Source organism: Cariama cristata, unplaced genomic scaffold, assembly GCF_000690535.1.
Source record: "Cariama cristata isolate BGI_N322 unplaced genomic scaffold, ASM69053v1 scaffold4514, whole genome shotgun sequence".
NCBI classification, from domain to species: Eukaryota; Metazoa; Chordata; class Aves; order Cariamiformes; family Cariamidae; genus Cariama; species Cariama cristata.
The window spans coordinates 76,762-97,673 of NW_009614535.1; the positions used below are offsets into that span (position 1 = coordinate 76,762).

At 45.5% G+C, this 20,912-nt stretch overlaps 1 protein-coding gene across 1 annotated transcript in view; it reads left to right on the forward strand.

Moving 5' to 3' along the window:
• Positions 1-20,465, forward strand: part of ALK (anaplastic lymphoma receptor tyrosine kinase) — a gene marked incomplete at its 5' end in the record, with an annotated part of 76,129 nt that extends 55,664 nt beyond the window's left edge. Inside the window, 11 exons of the mRNA XM_009699457.1 lie at positions 1,194-1,292; positions 3,058-3,244; positions 5,496-5,586; positions 6,524-6,588; positions 7,496-7,625; positions 13,286-13,383; positions 14,483-14,575; positions 16,317-16,418; positions 17,647-17,781; positions 18,358-18,448; positions 19,761-20,465. Coding sequence (XP_009697759.1) covers positions 1,194-1,292; positions 3,058-3,244; positions 5,496-5,586; positions 6,524-6,588; positions 7,496-7,625; positions 13,286-13,383; positions 14,483-14,575; positions 16,317-16,418; positions 17,647-17,781; positions 18,358-18,448; positions 19,761-20,465 — 1,796 coding nt within the window. The remainder of the gene's footprint in view (positions 1-1,193; positions 1,293-3,057; positions 3,245-5,495; positions 5,587-6,523; positions 6,589-7,495; positions 7,626-13,285; positions 13,384-14,482; positions 14,576-16,316; positions 16,419-17,646; positions 17,782-18,357; positions 18,449-19,760) is intronic.
• Between the last annotated feature and the right edge of the window lie 447 nt (positions 20,466-20,912).

Consider the following 20,912-nt stretch of genomic DNA (forward strand, 5'->3'; position numbering starts at 1 on the left):
AGGCTGCTAGCGTGTGAAACACAAAATGCATGGCAAAAATCTGTAGTTTGGACTGCTACACATCCTGAAAGTGTTATCTAATCTTTCTTAAAACTGGCTTCTGTGGAATGTTACCTTCTTTCCTGCTGGTATATCCTGCAGAGTTATTTTGCTAGCATATAGACACATCAGTGCTGAGGAATGGTGCACAGAGCAGCATTGCTGCTTTACTTTACCGTGTATGTTTGGCATGCTGGGCGGCACTGAGGAGAGTCAAATTTTGCACCTGGTTGCGCTGATGCTCACGTTCTGCTCTGAAATCATGAAAGCTTGCTCACTGAAGGAATTTTCCAGCTAAACTTAAATTCCAGGTCAGTCGTCTTAAGAACCAAAAAATGTACAAGGTGAAGGACAATATAATTGCTGTGGACTTGGACATATAAGGTGCAGAAATTCTTTGTGAGAAATGTCTGAGGAAAACTAAAGACAGTGCCTGTACTTGCCTTACTTGAAAAACCAAGTGCTTGGAACTCCATTACTAGGTTTCCTTCGTATTCTTGCCTAGCAGTTAGAGCAAGTGCCTCCAGAGTTTCAGGAACCTGCTCTCAGCTTTCTCACTGGCATGGGAAAATTGTTCTGAATTTTTACTATTCCCATCTGTAAAATGGGTAAAAAGCATGGTCGTTTTGCCAGCGTGAAGTAAACCTCAATAGATGGTCATTGAATGCCTTGTGGTCCCAAGTGAGGATGCAGCTACAGAATACTTTGTACTCCACTTACTGTACTGTTACCAGGTTTTTCTGCCTGGATTAGATGCATTTAGGAGATGATATATTGCAGTCCTCCTTCTGCTTTTGCTGTGATTTGGCACTGATAGCAGCACTTTAACCCTGGCAATGTAATGTTCTTTCCACCTCCCCAACCTCCTGCCCCTGGTTTTTATGGTCTTGTTTTCATACCCAGAGAGTGCACATGTTAATTCATTGATAGCAAACCATCTGTTTTAAGGGCTTGATATTAATTGAGAAAAGTGAAACAATGAGGTATTAGAGGTCATAGCTCCTGAGAACCGATCATGCCAGAGGTTGCTCCTACACTATAGGAGCAGCAGATGAGTAAATGGAAGGAAGAGCAGACAAATCTGTCTGCAAAAAAGTGGCTACTGGAAGATCATGTCAAACATGTAATTCTTTTTTCTCCTGCCTCTGTTACAGCTGAGCCAGTGGTTCATCTCCCTCTCTCCTTGGTCCTGTCTGTAGTGACTTCAGCATTGGTGGCTGCTTTAATTTTGGCTTTTTCAGGAATCATGATAGGTAAGTGTTTCTCTGCAAAAGATACTTTCATATGAGGGCTGGATCTGAGCCAGGTATAATTGGACCCTGGGAAGCAAAAGGATTCAGGTTTTTAGCTACTGCTGTATTTAATGACACCTTCCCACACACACGCCTTAACTTCAGATTTCAGTAGTTGTTTCTAACCACAGTGACCAATTTGAGGAGGTTTCAGTTACTGACTGCATCTCGAAAGAGACGTTATTGCTTGTGTTGTAGTGTAAAGCTGCCAGAACATAGCTGACCCTGGTTTTGTGAGAGCTGTTGGTGCTTAATACCTAAGAGCAAGCTTATGTATTTGTGTGCCTATATACAGATTTAGCCTCTTAATATATGACATTTAAGCTTGAAATTCTCACATAGGTTCCCCTTTTACAAACTGCTACTTAGTAGGATGTAGGCATTCTTGGCATCTTTATTTGAAATTCTAAAAGGTATTTTTCACCTTTTCATTTTCTTATTTTAAACAATTGCTCACCTGCATTTGATTGCAAACAGAATAGATGTGAATCAATGAAAAGCAGCCAGGGATTCAAACCACGGCTCTGCCACCTTTCTTTGACCACACTGTATGTAGTCTGCGGAAGGGGAGGGATGTATCCAGAGCAGCAAATGGCAAGTATTAAATCAGATTTGTGCAGCTGTTTCAGTTTCAAGAATTTCAGGAGTTATCAGTTGCACACACATGGTCCTACATGTATGATTTCTGGCCTGACAGTACCCCTTTAAAATTACTAATTACTTCTCAGGGAGTGGAAGAGTAATCCTCTTTCCATCCAACTAGCCTATCACTGCCATCTCAGGAAAGAGCAGTGATTTAAAAAAAAAATCAAAGCAAAAGCAATGAGGAGGAAAATGGAGGACAGGAAGGGTTTGTGGATAGGTCATTACATCTGTCTGCCTTTGCGAGTGCATGTTTACCCCTTAAATTCTTCCCCTGAGCAACATCTGCCAGAGAAGATGCAATAGCTATTACCGTCACAGTCTTTGGGCTCAATCCAGCTCCCACAGAAATCAATAGTAAAGGTAATAGTGATTTAACCTGCTCACGATTGGCATCTTGCTTTGAAGAAAATTCTGCAATATCAGTTACTATTTCAAGGAATATCCACAGGATGTCTTCTTTCAAGGTGTGATTTCTAATGACATTTCAGAAGTATCAGTGAAGTGATTCAAGGACTATAACACTACCATAAACTGTTTTCAAATTTAGTCCATCCCTGTTGTTTAGAAACAGAGTAAGTTTTGCAAAATGAGCTAGTTTTATGTACAATGTGTTACTCTCAGGTAACAGTTTAGACTATCCATTTTGAACAATATGATGCAATAATTCATTTCAGATTTTAGTCACCTCTGTGTGATTTAGGAAAATCGGTTATACTCTGACTCCCTCAAGTTTGGAACTGGACTCATCCTTGGAAGGTCCAGTTAAACTAAATAGAACAAAACAAAAACCTCAGAACTGTGAAATCAGAGATCTCTGCAAGTGAAATTCATTTTACTTCTTCCAAACAGTTCATGAGTAAGCCTGTTTCTTCATAAGATGTGTAAATCAAAAGTTCCCGGGTAACTTCAGATTCCATTTTCTATCTGTAATTATTTGATGTACAGAAATTACAGTGTCACTGTCTGGTTTGATTCGCTGAAGTTTGGCCACACAATGAATTCCAGTGGCATGTGCTGCATGGCTGCTGTTCTGTTCCAAAGTCAATCTGTGTCTCTGGTTTACTGTGTTCTCCATATTTAGTATATCGTCGGAAGCACCAAGAGCTACAAGCCATGCAGATGGAGTTACAGAGCCCAGAATATAAGTTGAGCAAGCTACGTACCTCCACTATCATGACAGACTACAATCCCAACTACTGCTTTGCAGGAAAGACCACATCCATTAGTGACCTCAAAGAGGTGCCTCGAAAAAACATCTCCCTCATCCGGTAAATTCATCTTTGCCTTCCCCATGCTTCGCACTATACGCTCGCATATACTGGCTCTCTTACATAGATGCGATCTCATGTCTTTGTGCAGGCACGTACAAATTCTCATGCACTTTTAGACTCGTGCCCCTTTTCATAAGAAAGATGTAAAGCTGCAGTAGTTAGGCATAAGAAAGATGTAAAGCTGCAGTAGTTAGGTTTGTGTGGAGGGGACTAGACTATGGCAGTCTCCTTGACCTTTTAGAGGTGCAGTGTTAATCTTCTGGGATTATGAGAGGAACTGAAGAGTCGTCACCAGTAATTCAAACAGATCTTTTGCAGACTGTTCAATGAATGACCAATCTCCAGTGTTAACTGATGAAATGCTGGGAAGGCTGAGGCTTGTAGGAGGCTTTTTTAAAGTCGTTGATGGGATCTTTGGTAAAGACAATGACATCCTTAAGTACAATAGCAGGAAAAGCAATGGGTTTGAGACTGCCAGACAGTATTAAACAGACAGGAATATAAAGGCAGTAGGATAGTTGTGTCTAGATCAGAACTGGAAAGTTCGAAATAGTCTCTTAAGAAAAACATGAAAATTCAGAGTTCTTTCCCACCTGGCTCTACTGCGGGATACAGTGCGTGCCTCTTGTGAATGTGACATTACCCTGGTGCCATGCTGTTTTACACAAAAGCCAAGAAGTGGAAGCAGGAGAGCTTGGAAGACAAGGGAGCTTATAGTGCTAAAAAAGATGATGCTCAGAGCAGTCTACACAGTCTGCAATGTTTTGCTGTCTCTTATCTCATTCCCCCTTGCCTGCACATCTTGCTGGACTCCATCTGGAAGTTTCCATTGTACCCTATGCTGCTGTTGCCTTTGTCACTTGGGTTCTGAAAGGATTTCTGAAGTGTGACAAGCTGCAGAGAGCAGAGGATACAGCTGGGAATTGATAAGGTCAGGGAAGGTGGGCTTTTTGGGAGGAGGGTGAGTTATGAGCCGTAGAGATCTGTTTTATACCCTCAGTTTGTTAATAAGTTGTTCAGACATAGCCAAGAATAGTGTCTCAAGCTGATACCTACAAAATGTTATTAAAAGAAGTGGTTGAGTCACAGGCAACGCAAGTCCTCACTGTGGTTTCACTGCCTAGACTGGTCTTTATCCTGGCAAAACTACAGACAGAGCTTATGCAACAACAGAGCAGATTGCCCTTAAGAGCACCTGTTTGAACGGACGGGAGGGCAGCAGCCCATGCAAAAACAGTCCACCAATAGAGCAGAGAGAACAGAATCAGTGCAGCTCTCAGGCCAGACCTGGCTCTACCAGGAAAGTGCATGTTGTAGAAGAGAGCCCTATTGAGAGCATTTTACCTGGACTGAGATGCAGGAATGTCTCTTAGAGGCTCAAACTACTACTGCTCAATGTGCAGCCCATGCAAGATTAAGAGGCACTCAGGACCTGGGATGCAGCCCTATTCTTGGCCAGAGTTTGCTATGTCGTTCTGACATGCTGCCTCTGTGGTATAGCTATTGTTCTATTAAGTTCACTTAATAGAAAGGTATGCAAAATCTGTATCGCAAGGACATAGGAGAGGATTTGTGGTGTGATCGCTTTACTTCCTTTCTCTTTTTCTTGTACCCTTTTTCAAAATAAAACTTCATAATATGATCAGTGCCAGAAATGATTCTCAGCACGAATTCCTAGAACCAAGTGCTTTACAAAGCACTATCATAACCATTTACTGGCTGAGGTGCTTACCCGGAGTCACAAAATAAATCAGGAAAAGATACTTGGTTTAGAGTTCAGGTCCTTTGAGAACCATTGTGCTTCCTAGTTTCTTGTTCAATGTTTTCTTTAATGGTGATGCATAAACATCATTGGAACTGTTAATGTGTTTAGGGTGTGGGAACACCAGGACTTAAGACCTATCTTTATTGACCTATTTTGGAGCTCCCACCACCTAGAGCACTGATACCAAAGCCATAGAAGAGTGCTACCCGTTACACACTGCAGTGCCAGCATCTTGAGTTCACTGGGTACTGTTCACTTTTGAGGATTGCTTTCCCTACCAATTAATACATTGTAGGTCCAGGAAGGATCACATCAAGGTCTGGTCCTGTGCGTAGTGTAAGGAGTGGTGTCGTCAGTGTCAATATCCAGTTCTCCCTGTTTCACTACCATGAAAATTGTAAGCCCATTCTGTGAGCTGTGACCACAGTGTTATAATGTGTGTTCTCTGTAGTAAAACCTTCTTGTCTTCTCTGGTCTGTCCAGGGGTTTGGGCCACGGAGCCTTTGGTGAGGTATATGAAGGTCAGGTGGCAGGGATCCCCAGCGACCCCACTCCCTTGCAGGTGGCTGTGAAAGTAAGTGACAGTGTATGAGTTATCATGATGATTTCATGCACCTTTCACCTAAGAGTCCCAATGCATTATAAAAATGAGGATGAATTAAGTGTTACTATAGTACTGAAGGATGTGGCTAGAAAGGTTGCTGCTCTGTTGCAACACTTTAATCCATCGTAGCTTTTAACATGTGGGTTTGTGAGACTATTGAAAGACGTCTGTAAGTAGTAAATAGGCAAAGATTTCCCACACAGCTGCAGTAGACTGCAGGTACAAGAAATAAATCCATCCTCTGTCCATCCTGCACATGCTACACCTGGTGTGGTAATCTGTCCAAAGCCTTTGAGTCAGAGGCCAAAAGTCTTCATAGGGCCAAGAGCAGCTGGCACCTACATCAAGGAGTCTGCAGGTGAGAGATGGCTGGTTTTCCACGGATCTCACCACTCCATTACAGGATGGATATGCACTGGATGTGAAGCTATAAAACCTAAGAGACCCTGTTAGGGTTCTTCAGGCCTTCAAGCAGCCTAGCTATCTTGTTTTCTCCTAGAGATTACGTAGCAACACAGTCCTACTGCTGGTTATAGTTCGTAGTCTTGCTGGGAGGTAGGAGTATTGAACTGTGAGAAAACTGAGAGCTCAGGAACTGTGGTCTCATTCCTCATCCTCTGTACAGCAGAGTCCCATATATTGAGCACTGTTCACTGTGCACTCTGGGCTATTTTCTTTGCTGGGAGGAGGATGACAGTGGTGTTGATGAGGCATGTGTACTGATCTTTACCTTTCAGCAGGCTTCACAGTCTTGTTTAGTAATGGTCTAGCTATTATCTTAGACTGAGGTTTCTTTTAGAGAAACAAGGTCTGCTGCAGACAATGTTAATGCTTTTGATTGTGCCAGGTGTTCTACATCTGTAAGTTTAAATACCTTCTCCTTGTCAACCCATTCTTTCTTTTCCAGACATTGCCAGAAGTGTGTTCGGAGCAAGATGAGCTAGACTTCCTCATGGAAGCTCTCATAATTAGGTGTGTATGAATAAGATGAACAGCACTTGTGTAGGCTTGCAAAGCCCAGCACTGTAAAGAAAAAAGGTGCTTTGAGAGGTGATGTCCACACAACACGTCTATACAGTAGTTTCAGCGGATGGCTGTTGGTATTTTACAAAGAGGATAGGCATTACCATCCTTTTCTATTCTTCTTACAAATGAAGACGCACCAGATGATAAAGGCCTAAATTTTCAAGAGGGCGCACACTGGTTTTCATTATCCAAAGTGAAAATCTTTAGGCCCAGTTTTCAGAATTGATAATAGGATCCTTTGATTTCTCTCAGAGATCAGAACATGAGGTAAAAACAAACCGTAGGAGTTTGGGTTTGGCTAGTCATTGCACTGACTTAATGCTGCTGTGATGTCACATGTCAGTGACTGAGTCCTAGAATCCATGGAAATAGTTTCCCATCACATTAAGGTCTGGAGAATTAAGGAAGTATTAAGAGACTAGATCTTGAGGAATATCCCCTACATAAGCAGATCCCTGTGTCAGTATGTTATTTGGAAAAACTCTGCCCTAGCCCAGCTTCTGCCCCTTGGATGAGGAAATTAGGAGCAGAATTTTCTCTGTTACCAGACGTTCTCTGCTTCCTGTGGCCCACAAGTCTTGCTGTAGCCCAAAAAGGATGCAGAATATAGGAAGAGGAAAAGCACTCAAAAGCCAATCCTTCCCCATCTCTTTTTCTGCACTGTGCAGACAGACACAAAGTGCAGCGGCAGCGCTTTATCCAGTTACCCTACCTTTGAGATTTGTTACTTTTGGGGAAAAAAAAAAAAAAAAACCACACAAAACATTCCCACAGGGAAACATTTTGATTCTTTTCTGCAATTGTGCTTTTTGGATCAAAGTTGCTCTGTAATTGAGTCTCCCTGTTTCCACAGCAAGTTCAACCATCAGAATATTGTGCGCTGTATCGGGGTGAGCTTGCAGGCACTGCCGCGTTTCATCCTGCTAGAGCTCATGGCTGGAGGTGACCTGAAATCGTTCCTGAGAGAGACACGGCCTAGACCGGTAAGAAAAGAGAAAATTAAATTTTATTTTGTAAGTTGCTGCCACAAGGCAAATACACAACTATAAAAGAGCTGATCCATGCAGCTACTATTTCCTAGCATTTTAAAGGGCCAGAAAATTTCTGTTGCTAGAAAACTACTGTGGGGGCAGGACACAGATGTACAGGGAACAGATGCTGCTGGGATTATGCAGAGGTGCCTCATCCCTGGACTTTGCTAGATAGCATTGCAGATACTATCTAAAGAACAAAATCAAAGTTTAAAAAAAAAAAGTTAAACTCTTCTTCACACCAGCTGGGGGTGGGTTGGGGGGAAGCGTTGAGCTACTAATGATAAATCTGTTATTTGAACTGCCAATCACATGCATTTCTGTGGATATCTGTCAGTGCAAGTTTGATATAGGCAAGAAGAGAATCCGGCCTGGAGTTGATGACTTAATAGCAAATATCTTTAGACCAGAGTATTAAAGATTTCCCTACTGAAATCAGCATCAACAGGAAATGACGGTCAGTTAGAAATGTGTGAGAAATAAATTACGACTTCTAGAGGGGAATCAGTATTTCAGAAGAATAAAGTATGCTTTGAGTCCCTGGATCAGAAAGGCACCCAGATGTTGTTGAAGTTAAGTACCAGGGCCCAACTTCATACTTTATCTTATTTCTTTGACACAGGGCAAAATGCTGGATTTTATCAGTATAAGAAAGACACAAATTGGCTCTAAAAGATATAAATAAGGTTCTTCCTCAGGGCATCTGGAAACAGATTGACTTTGTATTTTTTCCTTGCAGTCTGGTTTTCAGGCATATAAAATTGTCTGTGTTGCTCAGGAGCTCTGCAGTCTTGGATAGGTTGCAGTAAAGTGGCTCCTGCCTGGATAAGAAGGCTTAAACACCCAGAAAGTCAAGATGTTTGAAATCTGAGCAAGCAGTCTTTATAAATAGAGGTTAGTTTTCTCTAGCACCCAGAGATGCTCTTGTCAGCTCATACAAAGGGACTGAACCTGGTGGTAGGTGAATGAGGAAATTCATGTTTTGCAGTGTGGGCTCTGCTCTCACCTTGTGCAGAGCAAGATGGCACGGGCAAGGTACGCTGCCTGGTAGGGGCTTTGTTCAAAACTGGCAGGACAGGCTGTGCTCGATCTGTGAAGTGGCAGGTGAAACAGGATGGTGTAGGGCAAGGGCATCCACTACTTTGCAATGGAAGTATCTTTTGGGCTCATTAGAGAGAGAAGCCAGCTCAGTAATGAGCAGGATCTTGTGAGGAAGCACCAAGAACAATAATCCTGAACAGCAGGATTTTTTACCTACTTGCAGTAAAATGAACCAGTTGCTTTTGTGGATGAAAAGCCCTTAATCTTTATAGGATGAAGTCATGGGAGCCTTCTGATCTGAGAGATTTCTTTCTGTTTGCCCCTACCCCAGTCATGAGTTCCTCCTTGCATGCCAGGGTGTCCATTTCTGTTAGCGGCAGCTCTGTGCAGCCCCTGTGAAAGCTAATGTCAGAAGAGACGGATGGTTCACTCCAGGTACAGCATACATCACTTCCTTGGTATTTCTCTTTGTGCCTTCCCAGTCCCTCATTCCTTTCCTCCTCTTTCCTTGTCTTTCCTGACCTGTGTGAGGTTGTCTGAGACTGACCATTACTACGGCTACACACAGGGGCTGTTCCCACCACCTTGAAGATCCTCCCCTATTCCTGCATTTAACTTGTTCCCAGGACTGAAGCAGACCTGGGACTGATGCTGCTGTTTTCTGCCCTCTCCCATGCCTGTCACGCTTTGGGAAAGCTGAGGTCCAAGTGCAGATGGGCAGTTGCAAGCTGGAGCTGATTCAGAAAAGCAGTTTCCAGTCCCTCTTTAACAGTTCGCTGAATGTGGACAGCCTGACTGTGTGCAGACACAGATCCACACGTTTCTGCTCCACCTCTAACACCTTCCTTCCCCTTGCCTTGCCCTGCTTCTGCTGCCATCCCATGTGGTGGCTGCCTGGTCAGAATGACAAGGTAATTCGTCGTCTGGCTGCGGGGCAGCTTCTCAGGCACTAATGGCACCTGTGAGTGCTGAGAAATCAGCCTCTGGTGCACGTGTTTGCTGGCTCAGAAACTCTGAGGCTTACGAGGCTGACTGATGAGAGATGAGTTGCGTGTGGGGCATTGTGCTCTGTGAAGTATGGGATCCAGCTGTGGAAGTGGATTTACCCTCTGCATATACTTGAGGTGTGACAGAGGGTCTGTAAATCAGGCCTGTGGCTCAGTACTGCTGGATGGATCATCACACTGCTCGTAATGAACCCTGAGCTGCTTTGTTCCTCCAGTTGCTTGTTCAAGGAAGACAGGCAGAAGGTAGGCATAGCAGACTGGATGTCTGGCTTTCCAGGCCCATTAAAGGAAAGGAAAGACAAGGAACAGTGCATATTAAACAGGCTTCAATGAGCTTTGCTTCCAATAGGAATTAATTGAACACACAAGACCTAGCTGACTGACTCAGTACAGAGGTGCACTGCTTACTGTGCGGTAAGCACTGTATGAATTACTGTTGTCATTTCTCCTTGTTTTTTTCCAGTTTTGTATTTTCCAGCTGATTTCCTTAGTACCTTGTCTTTCCCACGTACTTCTGCTTTCAGGCTGATTGCAAAAAAGAGATTTACGTGTTCATTTTCTGCTTTCCTCCCCCAGTTGCTCTCCCCACTCCCCCGCCAGAAACTTTGAATTCATTTGCCAGTTTCAGTCAAATTTAATAGAGATGTGAAAGGCATTAACTAGGCATTAATTGCAGGGCTTCAGGAAAAAGAAAGCACCACACTAGAGCGACCGCTGAGCAAAACAGTTGTCTTGTTTGGCTTGCCACTGGCCAGCGAGAACCTATGTGACTTGGAGCAAGATACAGGCAGCATGCTGCCGTCTGTGCACGCAGCCACTGAGAAGCGTGGAAGGGAGTGGAAGGAATGGTGGAGGAGAAGGTGAAGAAAGGGAAGGGGGCACTTAAGACATTGTGAGGGACGTGAAATGGGAAGCTAGAGCTACTGGAAGGAGGTATCAGGACGAGATCCAACTTAATGGGAGATCAGGATGCTGCCAGCACAGGTTATTGCGTGTTGTTCATCTGTGTTCTTCATGTAAATAACGAAAGCAATGTTCAGCCAACACGTAATGATTTTTCTGGACTCTAAGCAACAGTGATCATATGTGTAAGCCAAATGTTCATCCCACATCACTGATACAATACCAGTGACTCTTGTGGAGTATTGTCAGTTTATGCCAGCCAGGTCTACTCCATAAGCTTCAGATTCATACTTCTCTATGGGTCCAGGGTTTACAGCCCTGGAGGATTTCTGTGTTCCATTTCTACTAAAGTTTCACATCTATTACAGGATTACCCCTTCCCCGTCATCTGGAGAGAGGCAGTCTGGTAGATTCAGAGACGCCTGGAATCGGAGGCTACACTCATTATGAGCGTTGCAGAATTGTCCGGTCTGGGAATTTCAGTGCTGATCTTTTTCACCCACAGCACAGTAATCAAAGAACAGCTCAGGAAGATAAATCATATGCGGATAAATGATCCCCCTCCTTTGTGTTGTGCAGCCTGTTGCACAGAGCAGTGATTACACTGAACAATACACAGAATTTCATTCACCTTTAGCAAGATTCAGCCTCATTCGGGCGGGTGTCATGCTAGTGCTTCCAGCGTGCCCCCTCCTCTGAGCAGTGGGGCATTGCAGCTGGCATTGTCCATTGATCTGGGGAGCAAAAGCTGTAAGGCGAATCGTTTGGTGTCTCAAACCTGCTCCTCTTGCAAAACAAATCCCAAGCCTCCATTTTTCAAACAAATTACATGGCTAAATTGTCCTTGGCTGGGCAGTCACATCTGTTTTAGGACTGTATTTTGCCGAATAAAAGGTGGAAGGAATTCATCCAAGGAGGGGAAGGAAGAGGGGAAAAAAGGGAAAAAGAGAAAAAAGCTATGCTGTTCAAATCAGCTTGTGGTTTCAGCCTACTGACTGCTTTGCAGTATAACTCAGGTCTGGAATCGATTGCACAGTAAAGAATTGGGCTTTTTACTCAGTTTTCACTTCAGATTTCTGACCCTTGCTCAGAAAAGGAGGGAATGGGTAGATCGAGATAATCATTTCCCTTTGGTTCTGCCCTGAAAGTGAAAGAGAAGGCATCTTCATCCTTTCTTACTGTAGCCATCTTGTGTAGCTTGTGAGTCACTTCAACTCACCGAGGTAAAAAAGATTATTCCCCCTCTCCACAAAAGGTGGGGGGAGACGCTTTATTTTTCAGGAAATGATTACTCTACAAAAAGAAAGATTTAAGGGGAGACTCAGTCCGATGTTTTAAAGAATCAATTAAGTATATATATGCAATGAACTATGCTGTGTAAATAATTAAATATAGGCAGGTGAGACATAGTCACAAACTATTTTGTTTTATGGCACCGCACTGAAAAAAACAGGCTTTGTTCACACAGAAATGCAGCGTTTTTCAATTATTTCATTATTCAAGTATTGAGGCCAGGTTTTTCCTAATCTCTTCAGAAGACATTAAAACTTTTTTAGGTTTTACCAGCCAATGCCTACCGTTTACCTACTGCCTGCTGCCTGCTGCAGAGCCTGGACTTATTTCCAGTCCCAGTTAGCAGTGGTTTAGATCAGGTGGGATGGCCAGCACAGCATCACATCAGTCTGGAGATACATTTCATCCCAACAAACGGGCTGGCAGAGCCAGCAGTCCCTGTCACTGGAGGACCCCTGCTGGTTTGTGCATCGGTGGGAGAGACCCATGGGCAGATGTGCCTTTGGGCACTGGGCAGAATGGCAGGTGTCATGAGAGAGAGCTAAAGGGTGGGATAGGTTTGTTTGGTCCAATAACTAAGGCTACGGAGAAACACCTTGCTAGCAAATGGCTGCTGTGGGATAAACAGTCACTGCCATCCAGTTGTTTGTCATCACCTTGCTGGCAGTAGCGATTTCCTCCTCCCCCACAGGACTGGCCGCAGGGATCACTGATTCACACCTGAGCGGAGAAGCTGATGGTTTGACTTCAGAGGATGGCAAACGCAAGCTAGTGCTAAGCCTGCCCTTTTCACTAAAGCGTCTGGCTTCTGCTGGCAAGGACTGTAGACTTCATCAGAGGAGCAGGAAACAAGGAGTTGGCAGCCTTAGTCTTCCATAGCCATTGGCTAAGCAAACCCGGTGCAGTGGTCCGGCGTGGCAGGTAAAAAAAGGAAAGAGCAAATGTGACTCATGCCATTATAGAAAATGTCACTCTCTTTGTTCAAGGTGACTTTAGAGAGGAGCTAGCAATCATACAAAGAAACTGAGTGAGGACGAATTCAGGCTACAGATCTCCTCAAAAACCATGCTGGAAATTCAGAAGCGTCTCCCGTGAGAACTGGGGGAAATTCATACAGAGGCATCCCAGTGGAGCTGGAAAGTTGGATCCAGCTGTTCTGATTCTGTCCCTGGGGTTTGTATGGCAATGTGCTTTGCACATCCTTCGCATAGTTCATGGATATGAACTCTCTCTTGTGCATTTTTGTAATCCCTTTGTGTATTAACATCGGAGCTACATCACTTGTTGGAGAGTTCAAAGCGCCGTATTGATGACAAATCATGTCATGTTCTTGCTTTTAACGCACATTTGTCTCTTGTCTTTTGGTAGAATCAGCCTTCCTCCCTTTCCATGCTGGACTTGCTCCACGTGGCTCGTGACATTGCTTGTGGGTGTCAGTACCTGGAGGAGAACCACTTCATTCACAGGTAGGTGAACGTGTCTGTGTCAGCATGGGCATGACTTGCATACAGGCCAACACGGACTCGTAATGCCCTGCTTGATATGTTTATGTCCTGCTGCACTCTAGTGGCTGGATACCTTTAAACAAGGTAGATAAAATCAGAATAATAGAAGCAATTAACAGAAAAGCTGCTATAAATCAGGTTGCAGATGTCTGTAGTTTTACCAATGATCCTGAGCTTTGTCTCGGTGCCTGCGCTTGTGCATCTCTTTGGCTGCTCTGCAAATGGAAACACAGCCTCGTAACAAGTCTTCAAAGCTCGCTCCCGTCATGAATTTTACTTAGTGCCTTTCTGCTCATTCTGGAACCCTTTTTTTCCCTTCTCTCAAAGAATGGCTGTACAAGTACTGCCAGAAGTGCAACACCTCATGACTATTATTACCTGCTCCTGCAGAACAGGGTGTTTGGCAAATGTCTAAAACTCTGCCCATTGAGTCGAGATGAGTAGAGAGAGATTGTAGTTCAATCTTCAGAAAGAGTTACCCACAAGGTATGCCACCCATGTTATTCAGATCTCAAGGTTTACTGTAGCCCAGCAGAGGTGGGGCTGGAGCTTTAGCTGCATGCACAGATTCAGGCCCATACCTTCAGTCTTCAGAGCAACACCTGCACATTGCTGTTCTTCCTGCCTCTGACAACGTGACACCCGTTTGACAATATTTGAACAAGCACGCTAGGCGTAGGTCAGTGGATCATTCCCCAGACAGCTTGATGTTGGGACTAGTACATTGCTGAAATCGGCCCCACTGCTTGCAACCCCTTAGAGACTTAAAAATAGCTCCTGGGGTGAAGGGAGGCTTACAGGAGGCCCATCCTTTCAGCTGGAAGATGTTACGTGAAGTTTAAAGAGGAAACATTAGAGAGCAGAACTGCTCCTGCTGTTGGGGTAGACTGGAATTTGGGACATCGCTAGTTATCCATAAACACTGACTTTTCTGGCTGTTGTGGGCTCTCTGCAGCTCACGAAGTTAGGTACTATTCTTTGTTTTCTTTTTGGTTTCCCAAATTATTGAATGATTAAGTGGTTCTTCTCTTTCTCTTGCTTTTCTTCACTTTCCTTGTAGGGATATTGCTGCCAGGAACTGCCTCCTTACCTGTCGAGGGCCTGGGAGAGTGGCTAAAATTGGAGACTTTGGAATGGCCCGGGATATATACAGGTAGCAGAGCTAAGCCCAGGGTATCCACAAGCGGAAGCTTGCTAAAATGAGGGAGGAGCAGCGTTTGTGCAGGAGAGCAGGCTCATGTGCTGCTCTGCGTAACCCTAGCAAGGCGAGGGTGGAGAGAGCCCACTCTGATGAATCCCAGCTAATGCTTGTTTGGTGTTTGCCTTCACCTGTAGTTTTAACTGCGCTCTGGAGACTTTTCCCACTTCTGACAGCTTTCTTCTGGGTAATGAAGTCTGATGGTCATGGAGGGTGTTTTTCCTTCCTCTTGTACTCTGTCCTCAGTTTCTTGTCTTTACTTTCTCCACACTGAATGGCATTGATGTGCCCTTTTGTTTTGTGGTCCCAAATCATTCTGAGTTTAATCTCTGTCCTTGATAATACCCCTGGCCCTTTGGTTTGGTGTCACCAGTAAATCTCCTCAATTTACTGTAGATAAAGGAGGAAGGTGCAGAGGAAGGTCAGGAAAATGTAATCACCCAAACTGGAATTCAGCCAGGACACAGGGTGGGGTGTCCTGTGCTCTTGCTCTGCTCTTGCAAGAAGTGCCAGGAAATCTTTAATGACCACGAGCAGCAAGGCCTGCAGTTTGATATCTCGTCTTCCACATAGCACCTCCAGAAGTGCAGCACCGTGTCCTGCTGTGCTGAGGAATCGATTTGCCTCTGAGTCGGAGGAGGGAATGCCTTGTACTCAGTCACCCGCACTGTTTATTCCAGTGCCTTTCCTTCTTTTTTTTCTTCCTTGGGGATTCTCCTGTGGAATTACTAAGCCAGACCTGGCTCTCCTTAGCTTGACAGTGTCGCAGCCTGAGGTGATGCAAACAGAGTGCTACCTTCAAAAACTCAAGGGTATCAGAGCTGGGTTTTTTCCCCTCCTCCCTCTCCCTTCACAAAGAGCCCCCAGTCTGCCCCACTGTCAGATGGGACTCTACTGGGACAAAGTAGCATCTGTCACACTCACACAATCAGCAGAACAAACTGCCAAGATGAACGTTTTGGTGCCGAGTTTTCAAAGGTGCCTTTGAAGTTTGCACATGTTTCTGTGTCCAGGAATATCTTTTGGATGCTTGGGCTGTGTAGTTATGAACAGTGATACCACCTCACAGGAGCAGCCTCCTGCAGCTGCCAGCACAGGATTTGGGGCTTGTAGGTTTGAGTTTAAATGACGACACTAAAGGACTGATGTAATTCCTGACCTAGGAGCACGGGAGGTGGTTTTTGTACTACTGCCCCAACTCTAATGGCCAAGCGTCCTCCTCATTGAGCTTCTCGTTCTTACAAAGGGTTTTGGATTTCACTTGGATTTCACTTGCAGTGCTTTAGACTGGGTACATGTGAGACAGGCTTTGTTCATTTTTGGTGGGGATGCTCCAGGTGACCACATGTGAGGTGAGGTGGAGACCTTGCTGTGGCTGAAAAGTGCAGGGGGATGGCTCTGCCAGCAGCAGTTTACTGTGTGAGTAAGTCAGTAGGAGTGTGCACACAGATAAGGATAACCTGGGTTCACCAGATCAGGCCTAAAGCCAGGTAGATGAGAGCAGTCCTTCCATGGTCTGCCCATTTCCACTGTTTTTGTGAGAAGGGATAAGTCTCCTGAGCATTTTCTCTGCCATACTGTTTCACCTAAATTAGTCTGTCCTTTGGCTCATAATTTTAGTATTTGTAATTATAGAAATCCCAAATTAATGGCATTTTCTGAATTCTTGACTGACTCTTTGTTTTGTTCTTTGCAGAGCCAGCTACTATCGGAAGGGTGGGTGTGCAATGTTGCCCGTCAAATGGATGCCTCCTGAGGCTTTCATGGAAGGGATATTTACATCAAAAACAGACACATGGTGTGCTTCCTTTCCTTCTCTGTCCTGTCTGTCTGTCTGTCTGTGTTGTAACCCATTTTGTAAAGTGGGAATATGTTGTAAAGAACCACATGTTCATTTCTCCTTTACTAAAAAGACAAGCTGGGTCTTTCAGAGCCAGTAGTTCTGGAGGAGACAAGGGAACAGAAGGATCAGAGCTGTGCAAAGGCGGGTGCTGCTGGGGAGGTGAGCAGGCAGGGAAGGGAGGTTGAGGCAGACGCAGGTGCTGCTTTGCTGCTACAGGGAGGAAAGCATTAGTTGCACACTGAGGAAAGCAGCACGGGAGACTGCAGCCAGGATCCATCCCACTAGTGAGGGAGAAGGGCGTCAGGTATTGTGGCTTTCATCTTCCTCCTGGCCTGCAGCAGCACTGTAAACTCTTGCTGGTGGCCAGAGGAGAGGGAGGGAAATTGGGTGAGCAGGAGGCAAGAGCTCAGGTGGTTTGTGGAGGGAAAGGGGGTGGTGGTCAGGGGACGGCTCCTGAGCCAGCCCCAGCAGAGGGGTGGAGGGACACTCTCTCATACAGCTGAGCTGCTGCCTGTCTCGGCATCAAGCAGAAGAGTTTCCCATTGCTCCACATGGCTCTTTGCAACTTTAATCAACAAAATTGTGATTTCCAAGCAGCTGACCAGATGAATGCTTTGGATGGAGTCCCATCCCAGCCATTGTCCCCAGGGCTTTGCAGACCCCACCACACAGGCCCAGGGCTGTGGTGTCAGCTAGGGAATGGTTTTATTGTACTCAGAGGTACAGGTGGGGCTGTGGGGCTGGGAGCATCAGTGGGGATTCACTGGCATGTTATTTCACACAGAGTAGCTTATTCAAGAGGAAAAGTTTGTCGTAAGTGCCACTGCTCCACTCAGTCCTGCCTCCAGCAGTGGCTGATGTCTCAGCAAAGCATAACCTTTTGTATTTGTTGCATCTAGTTGAACAGTGCTGAGTACAAGGGCAAAGCAACCATATTTACCTACCTATATCATAGAATTCACTCACTTAATAGTCAACTACTAGTATTTATTGAATGATTCGAAGGCCATAATTACAACTGTGCAGTTTATTTCTGTCTGAATCTTGCAGCAGTGATTTCCACAAGCTGCCTGAGCACAGACTGCAAAGAGCAATGCTGACGGTACTGCACCTAAGGGCGTTGCCCCTTGGTGGTGGTTATTCCCGTATCCTTCACTTTGTTTTCCTTCGCTTCGCTATTCAGGTCCTTTGGCGTGTTGCTGTGGGAGATATTTTCTTTGGGATACATGCCCTACCCTAGCAAAAGTAACCAGGAGGTTCTGGAGTTTGTCACCAATGGAGGAAGGATGGATCCACCTAAAAACTGCCCTGGCCCTGTGTATGAAATTTTCACTTTGATATATTCATGCAAATAAGTTTCTGTTTCAAGTGCTGTTCTCTAGTTCAAAAGTTAATGCCTTTTAAGATTGGTCTTGTCGTGGCTGATCTGCCTTTTTGGACTTGAGTGCTAATGATTTCTCTGCTATTGAATTTTCCTGTCTGTTTTGGAGAAAAATTCAGGGCCCCTTTGAGAAGTACTGGCCACTGCTTGTTTGGTCAAGGATGGTGCAATATTTCTGTGTCTTAGGTTAGCTGTGAAACTGCAAGTGCATAAGACTATTCACAGGTAGGGAAAACTGGGCTTCGTTATGTGTGGCCCTGCCTACTTATACTGAGTTGTCCAAGGTGGGTGGGTGAGTTATTTCTCTGATGTGCTGTGGATTTCACCCCACTGGTGGCCACATTTCAGCGGTTACCAGTACATCAGTTGTCTGACTCCAGGGAAGGCAGAGCACTCTTATTTATTAGAAGTCAGAGTGGTGATGCGTGCTTATGGTTTCTGAGCTGCGGTGACTAGCTGTTATGTACCAGCAGGATCTGCCATTTATGAGCATCTCTCGTTCTGCTCTTTCAGTTACCGCATTATGACCCAGTGTTGGCAGCACCAGCCTGAAGACCGGCCAAATTTTGCCATAATCCTGGAGAGGATTGAGTACTGCACTCAGGTATCGGTGTTCACTTGTCTCGAATGAGATGGGTGGAGAGGGTTCTTTTTGAGGAGCAGCCTAGGCAAGCCAGAACACGAGATGAGGAGGCAGCGCTGCATTACTGCAGTAAGCAGTCCAGGGAGACTGAGGTCAGTCTGAGACCAGTCGCTGGGATATTTACCTCATCGGGTGGTTGATCCTTCTTGTCTTTCGCTGCTGAGAGGCACGGGCTTACACAGCTTTACAAATGGCAGACCTGTAGCTCTGCTTCTGCTTATAAAGGCACAGATTCCAACAAGCAAAAGAGCTAAGACAGGCCACCCATAGGCACTTCATGTGCTTCATGTCAGCCCCCCCATCACAGCGTTTAGCAGTAAGACATGGTCAGCACTCAGCAGAAATGATCCTGGCTCAGGGTGTCCTTTGCAGGTGGCTTCTGCAGCTGACTGCGCTGGAGTAGGCAGGTGGAGACAGCCATGCTAAAGGAGTGGGGATTCTAAGGCTAGGCAATGGGGAAAGGATGTGGCTGCCTTTCCAGGCCAAAACCTGATTTATTTTTTACCACCATTTTTAGCTTATGAGGAGTGGAGTAGTTTGGAAAATGTTCTGCTGCCTACATCAGTGCAGGCTTCTTGTATGGCCTCGTACGGTTATTTGCCTCAGTCAGTTTGCTTTCCCTCGCTGCTTGGGAGGCTTGGTCTGTTCTCCATGTGTGTTTGGATCCTGGGAGTGGGAGGCATTGTTTTCGGCTATCTATAGCTTGCCATGGCATCTAGCAATAATTAAAGGTTGCCCAGATCACCACATTTTCTCTCAGTTTAATTTTCAAAACTGCTTAAATAGCTCAGAACCACAGTCCCTGTGGGTTCGGACTTCAAGGACTCTGTCAGTATTGCCTTCTCTCTGCATTCTCATTCCTCCCTTGTTGCGTGGAGGCAATACTTTCATGGCTGAAAGTTTCTCAATATTAGCTCAGAATGTTATGAACTTCAAGATGATAACAGATTCCAAAACAACATTCCCAGAGGAAATTTGGCTGGACATAAAAAGTGCTTTTCATTGTTTTTGTGCCTCTGTTGTTCCGTGGTGAGGTTTAGGGTTGCTTTTTTTTTTAAAGAGAGTTTGATTTTAAGGGTATCTCATTGCATCTCACAGCTAACTGCATTTTGTCAGCATCCTCTGCACATGGAATGTGGGCTCTGGGCAGGTAGCGGGAACGATGCTCTGTGATCATAGCATGACAGCTGTCAGATGTGTCGGGTTCTTAATCAAGTCCAAGTATGCATGATGGTTGCAGACTTTGAGAAATTCTCATTGTTCTCTCTGGCAGGATCCAGATGTCATCAACACGGCTTTGCCAGTAGAATATGGCCCATCAGCTGAAGAGGAGGAGAAGGTAGCAATGCGCCCCGACGATCCAGAAGGAATTCCTCCTCTCTTGGTCTCCACACACCAAGACAGGAAGGATGAGAAGCAAACTCTGCCGTCTCCACCGCCCCTCCCGTCAACCATTGCTGCTGGAAAACCTCTAGGGAAAGCGGGAGCCTTGGAATCGCCAGTACCAGGGAAGGTGCAGTCAGCCTCAGCAGGGGGACATATCAACATGGCCTATGCCCAGTCCAACCCCCCTTCTGAGCTGCACAAAAGCCGGGGCTCCAGGAACAAGCCCACCAACCTCTGGAATCCAACCTACGGTTCCTGGTTTGCGGAGAAGCAGGCCAGCAAAAACAGTTCTCTGCTGGAGAAGGAGATGCCCGAGAGGGAGAAATTGGGACAGGAAGGGAACTGTACTGTGGGGCCCAACATTGTGACTGGCAGGCTGCCAGGTTCCTCCCTGCTATTAGAGCCATCTTCCCTAACAGCAAGCGTTAAAGAAGTGCCTCTCTTTAGGCTCCGCCACTTCCCCTGTGGGAACGTCAACTATGGATACCAACAGCAGGGCTTACCCTTGGAAGCCTCCACGCCACCTTGCGCTAGCAGTTACGAGGACCCCGTCCTTAGAAACAAGAGCCACATAACCCAGCAGGGGCCGTGAGAGCCCTCTACCCTCTTGACTTTTCCCCCTGTGGCCCCTGAGCCTTGAAGAGATGTCCTGTTACCCAATACACCACGAGCAAGGGACCTGACAGCATTACCTTCCATTTTGTGCCAACTTGCTCCAAAAGTGCCACCCTCAAAGCTGTAATTTCAACTAACCCAAGAGGCTTCAAATCACCGTGGCCCCAACACAATAACAGAAACAAGGGGGAGGGAGGATGCAGGAAACAGATGTTAACTGCAAGGCCCAGCTGCTGTTGCATCAACTCATACGCATGGTTGTTGTCATGCCCTTCCTGTGAGCTTTTCTCAGTTGTGCGTTCTCTGCTTAAGTGTAAAGCCGCAGCTCACTGCCTCGAGTGTTTCATGTCTGGGGTTTTCCGTGCCAAAGTTGTGGTTGCTGTGGAACACCTGGAGATCTCCTGCAGCTGGCAGAGGTTGTAGT